General features: G+C 47.3%; 2 protein-coding genes across 4 annotated transcripts in view; one reads left to right on the top strand and one right to left on the bottom strand.

Moving 5' to 3' along the window:
* Positions 1-6,975, bottom strand: part of PRMT7 (protein arginine methyltransferase 7) — a 32,445-nt gene extending 25,470 nt beyond the window's left edge. Inside the window, exons 1-3 of one of the 3 annotated variants that reach the window (XM_053271191.1) lie at positions 6,856-6,975; positions 5,711-5,866; positions 2,843-2,879 (exon numbers count right to left, since the gene is read on the bottom strand). In XM_053271191.1, coding sequence (XP_053127166.1) covers positions 2,843-2,879; positions 5,711-5,805 — 132 coding nt within the window. In that variant the 5' untranslated portion in view covers positions 5,806-5,866; positions 6,856-6,975. Of the gene's footprint in view, positions 1-2,842; positions 2,880-4,072; positions 4,248-5,710; positions 5,867-6,787 lie in introns of those variants that run through there. The other 2 variants (XM_053271190.1, XM_053271192.1) reach the window with 2 other exon arrangements.
* Positions 6,976-7,065: 90 nt separating this feature from the next.
* Positions 7,066-16,402, top strand: SLC7A6OS (solute carrier family 7 member 6 opposite strand). Its single transcript, XM_053271193.1, has 5 exons — positions 7,066-7,322; positions 9,237-9,602; positions 12,892-13,095; positions 14,881-14,992; positions 15,697-16,402. The coding sequence occupies exons 1-5, from the start codon at positions 7,149-7,151 to the stop codon at positions 15,819-15,821; spliced, it is 981 nt and encodes a 326-aa protein (XP_053127168.1). The 5' UTR covers positions 7,066-7,148; the 3' UTR covers positions 15,822-16,402.
* Positions 16,403-17,618: the final 1,216 nt, after the last annotated feature.

The following is a 17,618-nucleotide window of genomic DNA, read 5'->3' as shown; positions in this document are numbered from 1 at the left end:
GCTTAATAGATAGGATCCAAAACCGAATGCGGTAACCAGGACCCCACTGAACCACTCGCTTCCTTCAGCGGGGAGCATCTCTGCACTTCCAGCAAAAGCCCTGCTTGTGGAGAAGAATTTTTCCTGGTCTCTGTGGAGGAAAAGAGAGCAGCCTCACCACTGACTCCTGCAAGAACCTGACTAGAAGGGAGGGAAGCCTCGCTCCTGCCTTGTGGAGAAAAGAAATGGCCATCTTTTTGCATTCCCTGCCAGGTTTTTGCAGGCTTGGCTAGTGTTTTCAGCGGAGGCCCACCTTGCAAAAATAAAAATAAAATTAAATAAAAGGCACCTCTCTTTTTCTTGGCAGAGGATGGGAAGGAAATAAATCGGGTTGTTTTCTGCTAACTGGGCACTGGCAGAAAACGTCAGCCATGTCTCGCCGCCGCAAAACTGAATGGGAAGGGAGAAGAACAGTGCCTCCTGGGGCAAGAGAGGGTTAGTCTGCTGCCTCTTTCCCTTGCAACTAAGTTTGTGCAGGAATGAGGCGATACTGGTGCTTCCAGCAAAAGCCAAGAGCAAAGTCAGCTCTCCTTTCCTCCACAGGAAAAGAGGTTTCTGTCCTGCAAATGGTGCTTTTGCAGGAAGTGCCAGGAGCATCTGGCTGCTGCAAAAATCCCAACAGGAAGGGAGAGAGACGATCCCTTCTTTCTTCACTTAGGGAAGGAAGGGGGAGATGGTTATTCTCCCTTTGTGGTTTGTTTTTGCGGGAGGCAGCAGAAAGGTGCTACTTGGGCCTTCTGCAAAAGCCCAGCATAAGGGCTTTTGGCTTTTCCTCAAGGTTGACTCAGCCTTCCATCCTTCCGAGGTCGGTAAAATGAGTACCCAGAATGTTGGGGGCAATATGCTAAATCATTGTAAACCGCTTAGAGAGCTCCAGCTATAGAGCGGTATATAAATGTAAGTGCTAGTGCTAGTGCTATTGCTATAAGGGCACACAGCTCTCGGTAACCCACGTTCTCTGCATCTGCCACAGGGCTCAAGAAGGGAAGGGGGCAGTCGCAGCCCCAAGTAATGGTTTTAGCTAGCAAAGCAAGCCAAGACTGGTGGACTTGTAACTTGCTAGGCCAGTGCAGATGAGCTGGGGCGGAGGAGTGAGGCAGAGAATGATCCACAGTTGTGTTGCTTTCTCTCTCTTCTTGCCCCACAAACTGTGGGGAGGAGAGCTGGTCTTGTGGTAAAGGTCAAGTGTGCCGTCAAGTCGGTGTCGACTCCTGGTGCCCACAGAGCCCTGTGGTTGTGTTTGGTAGAATACAGGAGGGGTTGACCATTGCCTCCTCCCACACAGTCTGAGATGATGCCTTTCAGCATCTTCCTAAATCGCTGCTGCCCAATATAGTACCAGTGGGGATTCGAAGCGGCAACCTTCTGCTTATTCGTCAAGCATTTCCCCGCTGCGCCACTTAAGGTGACTTGTCTTGTGGTAGCTAGCATGAACTGTCCTGTTTGCTAAGCAAGATCCATCTTGGTTTGCATTTGGATGGGAGATTCCATGAGAGCTCTTTAAGATATTCCCCTTGCGGGATGGGGGTCATAGCTCAGCAGAAGAGCAGAAGGTCCCGGGTTCAATCCCGGGCAGCATCTCCAGGTAAGGCTGGGAGCGACTCCTGTCTGTAACCTTGGAGAGCTGCTGCCAGTCAGTACAGGCAATACCAAGCTAAATGGACCAAGGGTCTGACTCAGTATAAGGCAGCTTCCGATATCCCTATGTCATTCATCCAGCTGGGGACTGAAATCCACAATTGGGTGAATGACTGCCCAGGGGGCGAGAAGGAAGAGTGAGTGACACACCTGTGGCTTGTTCTCTGCCCCATAGCCCAGCTCATCTGCACTTGCCACCACTGTGGTTAATGCATTTTAAAGTCATCTATGCTTTGTTCTTCCCAATGTAGCAGTAAGACTATACCTCTGTGCTGGTCTATGACCGTAATAAAGATTGATTGATTGATTGATTGACTATACCTCATTCCACCAATGACAATTTAATATTAAAATATTGATTAGCTTTATCTCAAAATAATAACTGAACTACAAGAGGCTAGTCTCCACATAAGTGAAAATCTTGCCTATCTAGCATCGGAGAAGGCAATCCACCAGACAATTAACCCTGAAACAACAGCAACAAATATTTATATGCCACTTTTCAGCAAAAGTTTCCAAAGCGGTTTACACAGAGAAACAATAAATAAATAAGATGGCTCCCTGTCCACAAAGGGCTCACAATCTAAAATGAAACATAAGAAAGACACCGGCAACAGTCACTGGAGGGGTACTGTGCTGGGGGTGGAGAGGGCCAGTTAGTTTCTCCCTGCTAAATAAGGAGAATCACCCCTTTTAAAAGGTGCCTCTTTGCCCAGTTAGCAGTCTCAAAGCATTGGCTTTTCACATTTGCGTGTACAGTCCACAACTAGTTTTTCTTGGTAAGACGCAGCAGGACTGAAAACATCAGCCTATACAATATAAAAAAAACTTATTTTCAGAGTCATTAAGACAAGAGTTGGAAGAACTGACAAGGTTGAATATTGCAAGATGAACCTCAATAACTCCTCCAAGAAGAGTACAGAACAAGTCTTTTAAAAAAACATTCACTTGGAAAACACTTCACTTATTAATCAAATACTGTATAACATTAAATGTTATATGTTTTTCTTGCAACACTTCCAATCCCATCAGAAAGCTTGTATGGTAACAGAGGAAAAGGGGGAAAGACCCCAAGATTATGAAGGCAATCAAGGTGAAAGAAGATTATCATTCAATGGAAGCCAATGAAACAACTTCCTTAACTTTAAAAAAAAACACAACTCACTCTGTCTTTGTCATTCAGCATATCTGCATAACACGACCTATAAATAAAAATTACAGATTAAGAACAGTTTCAAGGGGGGAGAGCGGCGGAGAGAGAGAGACCAGTATTAGATAGCATTAAACACAAAAAACCCATGTTGAACACAAAAGCAAACACAAAAACACAAACTTGGAGAGGGGCTTGTAGACGAAGGGTTTGCAACCCAGGGACCCTAGATGATTTTGGACTACAAGTCTCTTCCCTTGGCCATTGTGGCTGGGGATGATGGGAGTTGTAATCCAACATCATTTGGGGATCCAGGGTTGGGAACTCACTGGCTGGACTCTGGGCCAGTCATGTATCTATCAGCCTAACCTACCTCACAGAGTTGTGAGGATTTAAAAAAATAATCATGTTCACCACTCTGAGCACCCCGGAGGAAGAGTGGGATATAAATGTAATAAATAGATAAATAGAAATAATCCAATCTCCTGCTTGATGCATGAAATCCAAAGCTAGAGGGTCACCAAGAGGGCTTCTACGTGACAGCTCTTCCAGTGTTTGCAGGGTGCTATCATATGAACCACCTTCTTCTGCTCTTCTCCAAGCTGACAATGGGGCCATTCACACAAAGTACTGGGCAGGGAGGCAGGGGAAAGGCTTCGCCAACCTCCCCCCCCCCACAGATGATCATCCTGTCCTTGGTGGGACGCTCTCACATGACCAGTGCAGTGCTCTTGGCGTGTGGTGCATTGTGGGATACGGAGGCCGGGAAAATGAGTCCCGGCCTCAGAGCAATCCGCCCTGCCACTGGAAGCCTACAGGCAGGTGGAGGGCATGCCCTCTCTCCTGCTGTTACTCCCCTGAAACTGGTACTCAGAGGCATCCTGCCTTTGAGGCTGGAGATGGCCTATAGCCCTCTGACTAGTAGCTGATGATAGACCTCTCCTCCATGAAGTTCTCCAAACCCCTCTTAAAGCCATCCAGGTTGCTGGCTGTCACCACATCTTGTGGCAGAGAATTTCACAAGATGATTATGCGTTGTGTGAAAAAGTACCTCCGTCTGCTGGTCCTAAATTTCCTGGCAATCAATTTCATGGGATGACCCCTGGTTCTAGTGTTATGTGAGAGGGAGAAGCATCTCTCTCTATCCACTTTCTCCACACCATGCATTATTTTATAGACCTCTATCATGTCTCCCTGCAGTTGTCTTTTTTCTAAACTAAATAGCCCCAGGTGTTGTATCCTTGCCTCATAAGGAAGGTGCTCCAGGCCCTTGATCATCTTGGTTCCTCTCTTCTTGCCCTCTTGGTTCCTATTGACTTTCTGCAAGACTGAGGAGCTCCAGAGTGTGCAACTGAGAATAGTGCATAAGACCCTGCATAATTAGCTCAGATTTCAAAAAGCAAATTTCGAGACACTTCCTGGACATCTTTTTATTTTCTTCAGTTGAAGAATACCAATCCTGTTTTAAGAGGGATGGGGGAAACAATATTTTCACAAACAATCAGCTAGATTTCAAGTTTTACAAGACTCTTCCTCAGGCTTCATATTAATCAAAAAGAGAGGGGAGAAAGAAAGTAGGGCAGGCCTGCTCAAATTAGGCCCCCCCCAGCTCTTTTTGGACTACAACTCCCATGATCCCCAGCCACAGTGGCCAATAGCCAGGAATTTTGGGAGCTGTAGGCCAACATCTGCAGGAGGGCCAAAGTTGAGCAGCCCAGACATAGGGGAGGAGGGCTGCTATTACAGGGCATAGCAGACCCATACATAGTCTTTTAAGACACAGTAATCTAAGAAGCTTATTACAGTAATTTAAGAATCTTATTACAGACTAATTAGATTAGACTGTGACAAGTGCAACAGGCTGCACTGTTAAAATGCCGAGAAAAAAGAAGCCACGAATGCTCTCCTTTTGAAAATATCAAAGCCAGCAGTTATTCAAACCTATTCCTGGCCCCAATTAGAACCTACGACTCTGTTTACATGAATCCAAGACTAGTCCACACACACACACACCCCAATGATAGAAATCAGGGGATCATCTTAAATTCAGAGTCCCCTTCCTTTTGGGTAAATATAGATATAATCTGTATTTAACCCCTACTTTTACAGGGGCTCATCTTAAATTCAGGGTCATCTTGTATCTGGGTAAATACGGTACTCCCTGGTAAGCCAGAGAGTCCAGCCTGTTTGTCATAGTTTTAAACAGTCTTCACATTTTATTTTCACTGAATTACTGTTAGTCAGGGCTCTTCCTAGAGGGTTGCAGGAGACCCCACAAGGGGCCATTCTAAACTTAAAGGCAGTAGCGGATCGTCCTAAGCAGCCGGGTGGGGGGGGGGGAGGCGCAGCTGCCTGATGAACAGCCAGCCTGCAGGCAGCACGGCTCTCAGGCAGTGCAGGAAGAGAGAGAGCGCCCCCTGAGCTGCCTCCGTTGGTGCCCCCCTGGAGCCTTCGGAGGAGCTGCTACTGTTTAAAGATCTAGCCTGGCACGATCAAGCCAGTCGCCCGCCCCCCCTCCAGGCTCTGCCGCCATCCTGACCCAGCCAGGCCCCCGCAGCGTGCTCCACTCAGCTGCTCACGGTGGCGGCTTCAGCTGGGCTGCACTTGTCTCCGGGCAAACATGGAAGCCAACTTTGGCCAGCCAGGACGCAACCCAGGCAGTATGGCCACTGCGCGCAGCCAAGCAGAGTGCACTGCAGGGGCCCAGCTGAGCACAGAGGGAGCCATGCTCTGAGGCCAGCTGCAGGGAAACACTCTGCACCCGCCACAGGCCCCTCGGAGCAGCCACCGCCACTTCGCCAGGACCGCACCACTGGGAGCGCCCCAGACAAAGGGCAGGCCTGATTACGGGGCGCGCAATGCAAGCGGGATCTCCCACCATACCTTGCAATTTCCTGATGGTAGTCATAGTTCTCATCTTCTTCCAACCACTCCACGGCGCCTGTGGTTGGGTTGGCTCGGCCACAGAACACTTTCATGACTGCCTTTCTTTGTTACCGTGCAGGAAGCTTGTGTTTAGATGGTCTCATGATCAGAAACCTATAACAATAGATTATATTAATGATTAATGATTATAATAATTATTACATTTCTATCCCGCTCTTCGTCCGAGGAGCTCACGCTTATTTTTATCCTCACAACCACCCTGTGAGGTAGGTTAGGCTGAGAGACACATGACTGGCCCAGAGGCACCCAGGGAGTTTCACGGCTGAATGGGGATTTGAACGCGGGTCTTCCCAGTCCTAGTCCAACACTCTAACCACTACGCTATGCTGGCTTTTTAGAACATGACATGCATGCCAGCCAACTTGGAGAAGCCACTGCCAGTCTGTGAAGACAATACTGAGCTAGACAAGCCTCAGTATATGGCAGCTCCCTACATTCCTATGTAGCCCAGTGGGCCAGTTAAGAAGTAACACAGAGCCAGGACTGAATCCCATCTGTGTGCAGTGCATGCTCCCATCCTCCTCTGCCACAGTGGCCTTTGGCAGAGGGATGATGGGGTTTGTAGTCAACCGGATCTGGGAATCCTGTACAGGGTTTTGCAGTCTTGGGCCTTGATGATGTTGGACTAGAACGCCCATCACCCTCTGCCAAAGGCCACTGTGGCAGGGGATGATGGGAGTTGCAGTACAGCAGCAGCAACATTCTCTGAGGACCCAAGTTTGCAAAATCCTGTATTACAGGGAACGTTGGCCAGGATCCAACCCTGGGTCCGTGCCAGGCCGGAGGCCACTGAAGCTTGAAACACATCGCCTTGGGAACGGGCCCTGAGCCATGCGCTGTCAAGTGAGGATCTACCCCAGGCCTGCTCAACTTGCCCCCCCTCGCCGCCGCCGTCAGCTGTTTTTGGACTACATCTCCCATAAACCCTCAGCCACAGCGGCCAATAGCCAGGGATTACGGGAGTGGTAGACCAGCATCTGCAGGAGGGCCGAAGCTGAAGCAGCCCTGGTTTACCCTTTGGAAGGCACCGGGTCGCCAGCTGGACATCGATAGAGCGGACCTCTCTTGACGACACCTCTCACCTGCCAACGCACGCTCGTCTCACGCGCTGGGCGCCACCATCTTCCCAAGCTGCCCCGCGCAAGACCCGCCCCTTTCTCCCCTGACTACAACTCCCAGCACCCCCAGCGGCACATGATTGTCCCATTCGCGGGCGTCCGTGGCATAGGCATGGAGACGCGCCGAGTCAGGAGGCGGGCGCGGCCAATCCGGGTGAGGGGGCGGGACTGACGCTCAATCGAGTGGGTGACGTCGCCGCCGCTTTCCGACTTCCCGGCATCCTCTGCGTGCGGAGCGGCCTGGTGCGGCGGTTGCCATGGAGGGCGCCGCGGTGCTGCTGCGAGTGAAGAGGAAGCGCGGCGGGCCGGTGCCGGCCGAGGCGCTGGTGTTGGCCTGCAAGCGGCTGCGGACTGAGGAAGAGGCCGCCGCCGCCGCCCAGGATGGAGTGGAGAAGAACCTCTTCAAGCTGGTGGCCACCGTGGCTTCGGAGGTGAGGCGGGTCTCGTTGCCCGGCTTTCCGCCTCGCTGTCCCCATGCCAAGGAGGAAGAATAAGAATAACAATAAATCGAGTAGCAGGGCCGTTATCCAAGTTAGGAACCTGGGGAGCTGCTTTCTACCGAGTCAGGCCCTCGGTCCACCTAGCTGAGCATTGTCGACTCTGACTGGCAGCAGCTCTCCCAGCCCTACCTGGAGATGCTGCCAGCCGGGGTTGGACCTGAGCAGAAGGCAGCTTCCTACGTTAAAGTGGACAGCCGTGTTCCCTCTAACCGGGATTCCCGGATGTTGATGACTGCAACTCCCATAACCCCCAGCCAAAGGCCTTTGCAGCTGGGAGTTGTAGTCAACAACATCTGGGAATCCCTGTTACAGGAAGCACTGGCAGACAATATTCCTGTTAAGACTGTTCTTGGCCAGTTGACACATTACAATTTTTTTAAGTTTTTAATCTATTTAGTTATAGGAACAAAGGTCTACACTGCATGTTACCAGTGTTCCCCCTAATAGGTATTGCCCGATGTTGTTGACTACAACTCGCATAATCCTTAATCAAAGGCCTTTGCAGCTGGGGATGCAGGGAGTAGTAGTCAACATATGGGAATAACTGTTGGAATATTATGTGCAAATATAATGGTGCCCCAGAGATGCCCCCCCCCTTTTTGGTTTGGAAATAAACAGCTATTTTGAAAAAGGTTGTTTGAGTTTAAAAAAAAACCAGCAGGCTGGCAAAGAGTTAAATTATAAAACCCTTCACTGGGTCTTTGCTCCAAATCACCCCCTCTCCAAGCATGTCTTTCTGTATGTTTTAATTAGTTAATTAATTAATTGCATTTATAAACCACCCCATCCAGAGGCTCTGGGTGGTGTACAACAATTTTTTTAAGACATTAAACTGACAATTCAAACACAATGCTTGTGTTTTTAAACAGTACAACAATATTAATTTATTATTATTAAAAAGCCACCAGAATAACACTATCCATGTCTGCCTGTAGCATATAGTTTGGTTGCTAAATCTGACATGGTTATCTCCCCCCCCCCATTTTTCTTTATACATAACATCTCTGGCTCTTTGGACTGAAATTATGCAGGAATTGCAAATCTTTTGTAGAGGGTTGGCATGCCAGTCAGTTAACCGATCCAATATTGTCAGTTAAATGCCTCTATTTGATCATTGCCAAACAGGCAAGAATGCCATGTTGTAGGCAGCTTACCTTTTTTGAGAGTGGTGTCATTTGCTACTCAGGGCAGGATTTTAACTAGTAACAGAGCTGATGATGACTAAAGTATCACTTAAAGCGAATTCAACTATTTGGCTGTGATTTGACAGTCAGTCGTCAAAACCTATTTTGATTGGTGAAATACCCGACAATAGTTTTCACATGGGGCAGAGTACGAACGCTACAAGGAGCTGTGGTATTCTACACCGAGGATTCTACGCAGGCCCAGGACCCATTTCTTATGGAGCTCAACGAATCATGATCCAGATGTGTTAGTAGTATCAGAAGTTACTACTGCAATTTCAGAGACCATCATGAAAGGATACTTACGGTTCATGTTGTAGCAAAGGGGCACCTTTTAAAAGAGGTGATTCTCTTTATTTAGCAGGGAGAGAGCAACTGGCCCTATCCATCCCCAGCACAGCTTCCCTCCAGTGACTGTTGCTCATGTCTATCTTATGTTTCTTTTTTTGATTGTGAGTCCTTTAGGGACAGGGAGCCATTTTATTTGTTTATATCTGTGTAAACCACTTTGGGCACTTTTGTTGAAAAGCAGTATATAAATATTTGTATTTGTACTTACTGCCCTTGACTGTAGACATGAGAAATCTGGGGAGCAAAAACTATCATGTGAATCATTGTATCCGTGTGCATGATCACGAAGACTATTTTTTGCTTTGTTTAGAACGAGCCTATTCAGAAGTATGTACAAGAAGCATTTGCCAAGGGCAAAGCAGCCCAGCTCCTGAGACCTTCGCTAGGAAGTGCCCAGAGAGTCATGCAGAGCCTTCGTTCTTCCAAGCAAGCCAATAGGCAGGAAAGTCGCTACCGCCTGGTTGCCAGCCACCGTCCAAATCTCACGGATGGGGAAAAAGTTGTTCTTGATGCAAGTGGTGTGGAGTCAGGTGAAAACAGCCAGTTGGTCTCTGAAGCAAAAAAGGACGTTTCCCAGAAAGAAAGCCATGATACTTCAGACTATTGTGGAGAATTTCAGCTGCTTGATATTGTACAGGAGGAAGATGTGGAGAAAGACACTGCTGTGCACTTGAAGGTTGGTACAGAGCCCTGAGTATCATTATTGTTCATTTAGTAAATTTCTGCACTGCCCTTTACAAAAATGTTCCTAGTCAATTATTGAAATGTAGTGAGCCAATAGCATCTACAATGGAAACAGCCCAACTCGAGCATCACATCAAACCATTTATAATCCTCTCTAATAAAACGCTTGGTGTCCGTCCGTGCCTCCCTGGCCTGTTCTGGGCATGCGCACAGCGCATGCCTAGAACAGAGCAAGGGACAAACGAACGGCAGGACCTGGCGACCATCTTGGGCGGCCAAAAATGGCCGCCCCGAAGAAGCCAGGAATGCGGGGAAGGAGGAGACTGGCCGAGGCAGAATGAGACAACCAGAGGCGGCCAGAACAACCAGAGAAAAAGCCAGGGGCAATGGCGGCGGCCAGAACACAATACAGAGGATCGGGAAGCCGGGCGAGGTGGCGGCGGAGCCGCCGCTGAGGCCTGGGGGCGCCAACACGGATGGGCGCCTGGGAGACCTTGGGGCACTTGCCCGGCCCCAAAATTGCCTTTGCCCTGGCCCAACGTGTTCCCCACCGATCGCTCCCCCGCCCTCCCAGCTGCCCAACTTCCCCTTCCCCGCACCCCCCCCAAAGGATTAAGGGCCTCCGCGGCCGCCACCGCAGCCAGCACTCTGGGTGGCGGGAGGGAAGAGGACACCGGGGCCGGGCAGCGATCAACCTGGCCGGCGGGGACAGCACCCCCAAAAAAACACCCCAAAGCCAACATAGATTTAATCCACAATCTAACCGTATCGGGCCGGCCCCGTTGTGGGGTGGGAGAAGAAGACAGCGGAAGAACCAGCGGACGGCAACGGAGCCCAGAGGAGGCGGCGGCGGCAGAACACACCAGACCACGGGGAGGAGCGGCCACAAACAAGGCCCCCCACCCCAAAACCAAAATTAATAAAGAAGCCCCCACCCCCCTCGAAACGGTCAAGATCGGGAAAATTAGTCGAAGAATTGACGCATGCGCAATGCTTAGCTAAGTGCTGTTTTGTTAAGAGCAAGCCTGTCTAATATATGAATATTATACTCTACATCTTTAACATTTCCGTGGCTGTGGAATAATGCACATTCTTTTTGGCAGTATAATCTTCTCCAGAGTCGGCCGGGGCTTTTGATGTGCTACATGTGAGGCTGTTGCTGGAAGTTTATGCCTAAGTTTCTCCAACGTGTCTGCCAGCAAGGCTCTCATGCTTTGCATTTTTGCGATATTAACAGAGCTCGCCTTCTCTTTCCCAGGGATTTTGGGACTTCTTTCAACAGGAGCATTTTCTAGCTTCTTGGAAATTCTCATACCTCCAGCTTTGACTGCTGGGGAGCGCCCGCCTTTCAGAGGGGAGGGAGGCGCGGGAAGCGGTCCTCTTGCCTCCGCCTTCTCACCCCATCCGGCCGCGGCGGCGCCTCTGCCCAGCTTCTTCCTATGTCTCCTTTTCCGGATGGGGGGGTCCTCTAAAAAGGCTTTTCTGCTCCCAGCCTCCTCAGTTTGTTTGCCAGCAGGTGAGAGAACAAGGAGGCAACTGAAGGAGGTAACTCTTTCCTCTTTGCACCTCTCTCACTCCAGCAAGGGCGAAGCTCAGCCAGGCTCTCTGCGCTGTTTCCCCCACTGGAGAAAAACACCAGCACTTTCTCTCCCCGCGAACCCAAGCCTCTCTCTACTACACTACAGCAAGCATATACCAGGCAAGGTTGGCTTGCTTAGTGTGTGTCTGTGTCACGTTGCCGCCTGCGCCGCAGCTTGCAAAGGAGATGGGTGGTGGTGTGTGTAGAATACTTCCAGCCTGAGTCTGCAGTGTGCACATTTACTCAGAAGTAAGCCCTACTGATTTCAACAAGGCTTACTCCATAGTAAGTTATTGCATGCAGAAGGCCCCAGGTTCAAGCCCTGGCAGCATCTCCAGGGAGGGCTGGGAAAGACTCCTGCCTGAAACTTTGGGGAGCTGCTGCCAGTCAGTGTAGTAGGCAGTAGTGAGGTTGATGGATGGATCAAGGGTCTCTGACTTGATATACAACTTCCTACACAATCAATGTAAAGTAGACCATAGTTTCAAAGAGGTAACTGAAGAGGAAAGGAAAGAAAGGAAGAGAGAAAGAAACAAAAAAAAGGGCAAGAGAAAAGGAAGAAGGAATAAAGGGGGGGGGAACCTAGCGCCCGTTATTATAATGGGCTTAAAAATACTAGTATTTATAATAAAACCCACAACTTGACCCACCAACTTGACCTACTAACTTTGTAAACCAGGGTCTTCCCTGGTTTGCATTTGGATGGGAGACTGCATGTCTGAGCACTGTAAGATATATTCCCCTCAGGGGTTCGGCCTGCTCTGGGAAGAGCATCAAAGGTTGCAAGTTCCCTCCCTGGCCTCTCCAGATAGGGCTGAGAGAGACTGCTGCCTGCAACCTTGGACAAGTTGCTGCCAGTCTGTGTAGACAATACTGATCTAGATGGACCAAGGGTCTGACTTGGTATGCGGCAGCTTCCTATGTTTCTATCATTTTCTGTCTGCTCAGCACTCCTGTCTTTAGTGGCAGTGGCCTCTTTCTCCAGAAGTGAAGTAGTGACTATAGCTATGGTTTGTCAGTTCAGTCATGAGAAACTGCAATAGCAGAAGCCACGGTTCCTAATTTCAAATCATAGTTAGTAGGAGGAGTGAGAGAGTTCACTTGTGTAAACTTTGTTCTGCTATGGTCAAAAGGGCTGTGAGGTTTGAACTATATAGCCTGTTGTATGTTATAGCCTGCCTTATATAGCCTGTTACATGTATTTTGTTCCCAAATGCTATCTGGTGACAGTACGCTGGATTCAAGTAACAAAGCAAAAAAATATCTTTTTTTTTTTTTTTTGGTCATCTTAATACCTGTATCAAGGCAGCTCCAGTGCCAAACAGAATGGAAACAAACTATGTTTTTGAAAGATTTACTAAAGTTCAAAAGTTGGCTTGACTTTGACGTTTCAGAAAGAAGGCACCTTCTAGCCAGTTTCCTGTTTCATCCAGGTATATCAGCTTTATTTCTGCTTTGCCGTGTTTATAAAGAAGGAAAGAGGAATGATGTGGGCAGCTTGTTACATCTGTTTCTGAACAAGTTGCCCTTATCCTTTTGTCTTTGCCCTGTTTGAAACAGAATAGACTGGTATTTTAAATATTGGAAGTTTGCCTGTTTGCATATCTTATGTCTAATGAAAACTTAGTGCAAGGGACTCAAGGTTTTTCCCCTTTTTGCAGTTAATGAGAAATGCATGAAACACCTTATTCAATCTTAATAGAAACCTGATGATCCGGACGTGATTCTTTGCAATGCTGTTGAGATGATTCGTCAACGTTTAACAGTATCTGGCAGTAGTAAAGAAGCAGAGTGCAGCACAAAGGGAAAAGAATATGTTTATGACATCTACTGTATTGAAACAGCCCCCCCTGGCTGGATTGAGAACATACTATCTGTACAGCCCTACACACAGGAGTGTGAACTGGTAAGCAAATGGGAAATAATGCCAAGATAGTGATGAGAATGAAGTTGATTCTAACTGTTAAGGCTGATGATCCTAACTTAGTCTCTGAGCACTACCTATTTGTTTACAAGTGCATCATAATAGTTGACGAACATGGATAATCAAGTCTAAAATATAAGAACAGAGTATTAAAGCGGCAGTATGAGAGTCTGCAGCTCATTGACTTTAGGGAAGTGCACAAACCGGTTCACCGTTCGAGCTGGTTCAGCGGAGGGGGGTTACCACAGGGAGGGTGCTCCCCTCTCCCCCGCCGGCACTGTCTCCAAAACTGCTGGTGCAGGGCGCACATGCGTTGAACACTTCTGGTTTGACGCTGACTGGGGTGGCAAAGAGGTATGCTGTCGCCCCACACCAGTAGTTTTTGAGACAGCGCCGGCGTGGGAAACATGGTGCTGGGGGTGGGGTGTAGGAGCACCCTCCCGGTCCCTTAAAGGTACACATATACACACACTCCAACCACCAAACTGGCCCAGCGCCAGTTTGTGCACATCCCTAATTGACTTCCATACTGAGGCTGCAATCCTAAGCATACTTTCCTGGTAAGAAGACCCACTGAATGCAGTGGGAGTTTCTTCTGAATAAACATGCACAGATTTGGGGTATTAACTTCCAACACAGCAAATTCAGCACAAGGTATTTGTAACTAACAGAAACACACTCGGGGTGTGCAGAACATTCCATCAGCATAACGTTCTGACTTGAAATGGACTGTTCCGAGTGTTCTGAGCTCAGAACAGAACAACCCTGTTTTGAGTCAAAATGTTCCAGCTCAGAATGGGGTCATTTCATTGGAACAGCTGGCTCGATCAGTTGTTCAGATGAAACGTTCCCAGTGTTTGCATTCCGTTCCAAGCTTGGAACAGAACACAAAAATTGTTCCATGCACATCCCTAAAACACTGTAGTATTCTCCACCTACTATCCTTAACTTTGCTTGCTGGTTTTTTATTTAAATTGTTTCTTCCCTGCATCTTCCACCTGGTTAGAGTGCTGAAGTGGTTTACAAGATCCAGTAAACTTATGATCGGTACATAACAAAGTAAAGCTAAACGATAACGTAGCATTAAAACTGTATAGGTGACAAAAGAAATAGTTAGCAGCAGCACAATGAAATGCATGCTCAGCACATGGTTTTTACTTGTCATCTGAAAACACAGACATGCTTGACAGGGTTTTCCTGGGCATAAGAACAGCCTTGCTGGATCAGGCCTAAGGCCCATCTAGTCCAGCATTCTGTTTCCCACAGTGGCCCATCAGGTGCCTCTGGGGAGCTACACAACCAGGAAATGAAAGCATGCTCCCTTTCCTGCCACTGCGACTGGTATTTGGAAGCACCCTGCCTCTGAAAGCCATCATGATTAGTAGCCACTGTTAGACTTGTCCTCCATAAATTCCAAAATCTAGAAGCTATTCAGAAGTCCCCATTGCATGTCTCAGCGATCTGCTTTGTTACGCAGCAAGTCCCGTCTTGACCTCCACATGTGGGCAGGTTATGCAGGAGGAGACGGTCCTTCAGATATCTAGGTCCCACTCCCAACCTCTCAAGACTCAAAATGAGCTTCAGCATGTTGGATTGGCCTGTCAACCTCTTGGGAATCGGCACAGTTGACAAGGGTGTGATATGGCCATATTGCCTTGCTGCTGCATTTTGGAACAATTTCAGGTTTCGCATTTATTATAGTGGCTGACCTGAAAAGGAGCTGCTGTAGTGACTCCTCTGAAAATGCTTTTTGATGTTGACATGCAGGTGGATGGAGATCACATCTCAGAAGAAATATATGATGACGATGACGACGAGAATAACGAGAATAACTGGCGTAATGACTACCCAGATGAAGATGAGGTTTTTTCTGAGGAAGGTAATGGTACTTGATGTGGTGATATGGGGACATGTTAACCATGTCACCTGATTGCATCAAACTGTCACTCCTTTAACTATAAACTGGGAGGTGACTTTAGACCCAGATCTTGCCTACCAAAGCTTTACCTCCAAAACAAGCAGGTCATAGGCCAGGAGTTAAAATCTTGATGGCTGGATACAGGGTTGTTTTGTAGGTTATCACTCGTGTTGGGAAATCAGTGGCTCCAGTGTGAGCAACTGACACATTACAGTATCTGTATACTATCATCATCTTTTATTACAGTTATAGACCAGCATAAAAATACATGTTAAAGAATATGAATAAATAAAAGTGGAAACATCTGTATACTACTTTTCAACCCCCCCAAAAAAAGTGTTCAAGGTAGCTTACATGGCAGAAGGAATGAAAAGATGGTTCCTTGTCCCACATAGCTCACAATATAAAAGGGAACAAAGGGGACACTAGAAGCAGCCACTGGAGGGGGTGCTATGATGGAATGAAGGGCAACAGTTGTGTGCTTGATAAATCCAAGGGGACCACCATTTTAAAAGGTGCCTCTTTGGGTTATCATGGGCCACTAAGTCAATAGTGGAAGGGTACAGAGCTCAAACAGTCAGTAATAAATAGCTAACCTATTTACCATCAATTATAAAAGGAATCTTTCACATGGCATTTTGAATAAACATGTTATTTTCTTCTAGAATCTGAGAGTGGGAGCATTAGCGATGAAGATAGTGGATATATCAGGAGAACGTGGTCAAAATACCAGTCTGATGTCCTACAGGAGTTTGAATATGATGAGTTGCAAGAGCTGGATTCTGAGTAGAGCACTGAAACGTCAATGCCTGGAAGATGCATCAGTGCCATCTTGCCTTGAAAGTCTATGGTGCCACACCATGACCCTGCAGTCAAAGCCATTTATTTACAGCGAATGCTGCTTGGGGTGTTTTTTACTTATGACTATGCTTATCTCCAAGAGGAAACAGTATACTTTTAAGAAATGTCTCTTAAAATGGAATATTCTATCTGCACTTCTTGCAGCTTTTAAAAGTGCACCATATATGAAAGATTCCCTAAACTTAAGATACCTGATTTCACCATCTTGATATGCTTGAAGACTATTTCTCATTTTAAGCAGAGGATTAAGAAAGATTCCTTCTTAAAAGAAAGGTTTCAGTTTTTCAAACCTGGTCCTACAGAACTGAAAGCACTGGTGAAATGAGAATAAAGCAAGCAGAAGCCTTGTCCTCAATGATTCTTGCAAGATCTCTTCCTCCTGTTGCACACTGTGAATTGAAATGGGATAGTTAACCACGAAAGGTGGATTTCTTCTTTGCACTTTAGACTGCCAAGTAATATGTAGTTCTGTGGACTTGAATATGTAAATAAAAGGTAGCTTTTCTTGAACGGCTTACAAGAATTTTTTTCCACATTGCTTTTACTTAGTTCTTGGTATCTTAAATCAAAAGCAACTTCTCAGGTGGTGTGTCCAGTAGAGATGTGCACAGAGGGGGTCTCCCTTTAAGAGTGGGGGAGGGTACACTTACCCCTCCTGCCGGCATCAGTTTTTTAAAAAGCCCATTGGGGTAGCAGCATACCTTCCTGCCTCCCTGTTGCCCTTGTCTTCTGGATATGAGCAGAAGTCGCCAACATGCAGGTGTGTCTGACTTCTGGTCATAGTCATAAGATGAGGCAACGGGGCAGCAGGGAGATACGCTGCCGCCTCGATGGGCTTTTAAAAAAACTGATACTGGCAAGAGAAAAGCGGTGGGAGGGGTAAGTGCACCCTCCGCTGCTCTTAAAGGGAGACCCCCACTGTGGTTCCATGCACATCCCTAGTGTCCAAATTATGTGGAGGGTTTCCACAATAGCAGCAGCCCCCTAAAGTAGTGTGGTACTGCTGTTATCCAGCCATGAAACAAGCTATAACTTCCCCTTTACACACAATACTAATTTCTACAAAACAATCTCCAGTACTCAAAAGGTGCTGTGATCTCAACTACAATCAGAGGCCCCAACATGGTCAGGTGTGTGAAGCATATTTCTCTGTAAACCTTTTGCAAATAGCCAGGGGAATGCACCCTCCCCTCTTGTCTTGTTCTTGATGAAACTAATTCCCCCAGCAGGGAACACAGACATGCACACAAGAAATTAGTTCCATATATGCAAGTACTGCATCTGAGCTGTTCTCCCCAAGGTCAATAATACCATGCCGCAGTTTCCTTGACTCGGTTCTTTTCATTATAGAACTGAGTCAAGGAAACTGCGGCATCCTCTTCGCATCTACCGTTATCCCAAGTAGAAATACAGTATTGGAAACCAGCTAGGATGGACTGGGAGAGACCAAGCTGAAATCCAGAACAGTAAAAGGAATGTTGAAAACAGAACCACTGAGGTGGAATGCATCTTAAAATGCAGTCCAGATGTCCTTGCTTGCATCATGGGATTGTACTTCAAAATTCAGCTGTTACCCCTTTTGCAACTATCTCACTGGGTGTCGAAAACCTTTTCAATCTTCCTCCATCAGTAGTGTTATTTTTAACATCCTCTGTTGCTTTTCCAATTTATTATTTACGTGCATAACAGATGGTGTGGGTGGTTAATTACAAAATTTTCCCTTCAC

This window comes from Hemicordylus capensis, chromosome 9, assembly GCF_027244095.1.
Source record: "Hemicordylus capensis ecotype Gifberg chromosome 9, rHemCap1.1.pri, whole genome shotgun sequence".
Lineage (NCBI taxonomy): Eukaryota > Metazoa > Chordata > Lepidosauria > Squamata > Cordylidae > Hemicordylus > Hemicordylus capensis.
The sequence above is the reverse complement of the archived record's forward strand: the minus strand, read 5'-3'. Positions and strand labels throughout refer to the sequence as shown.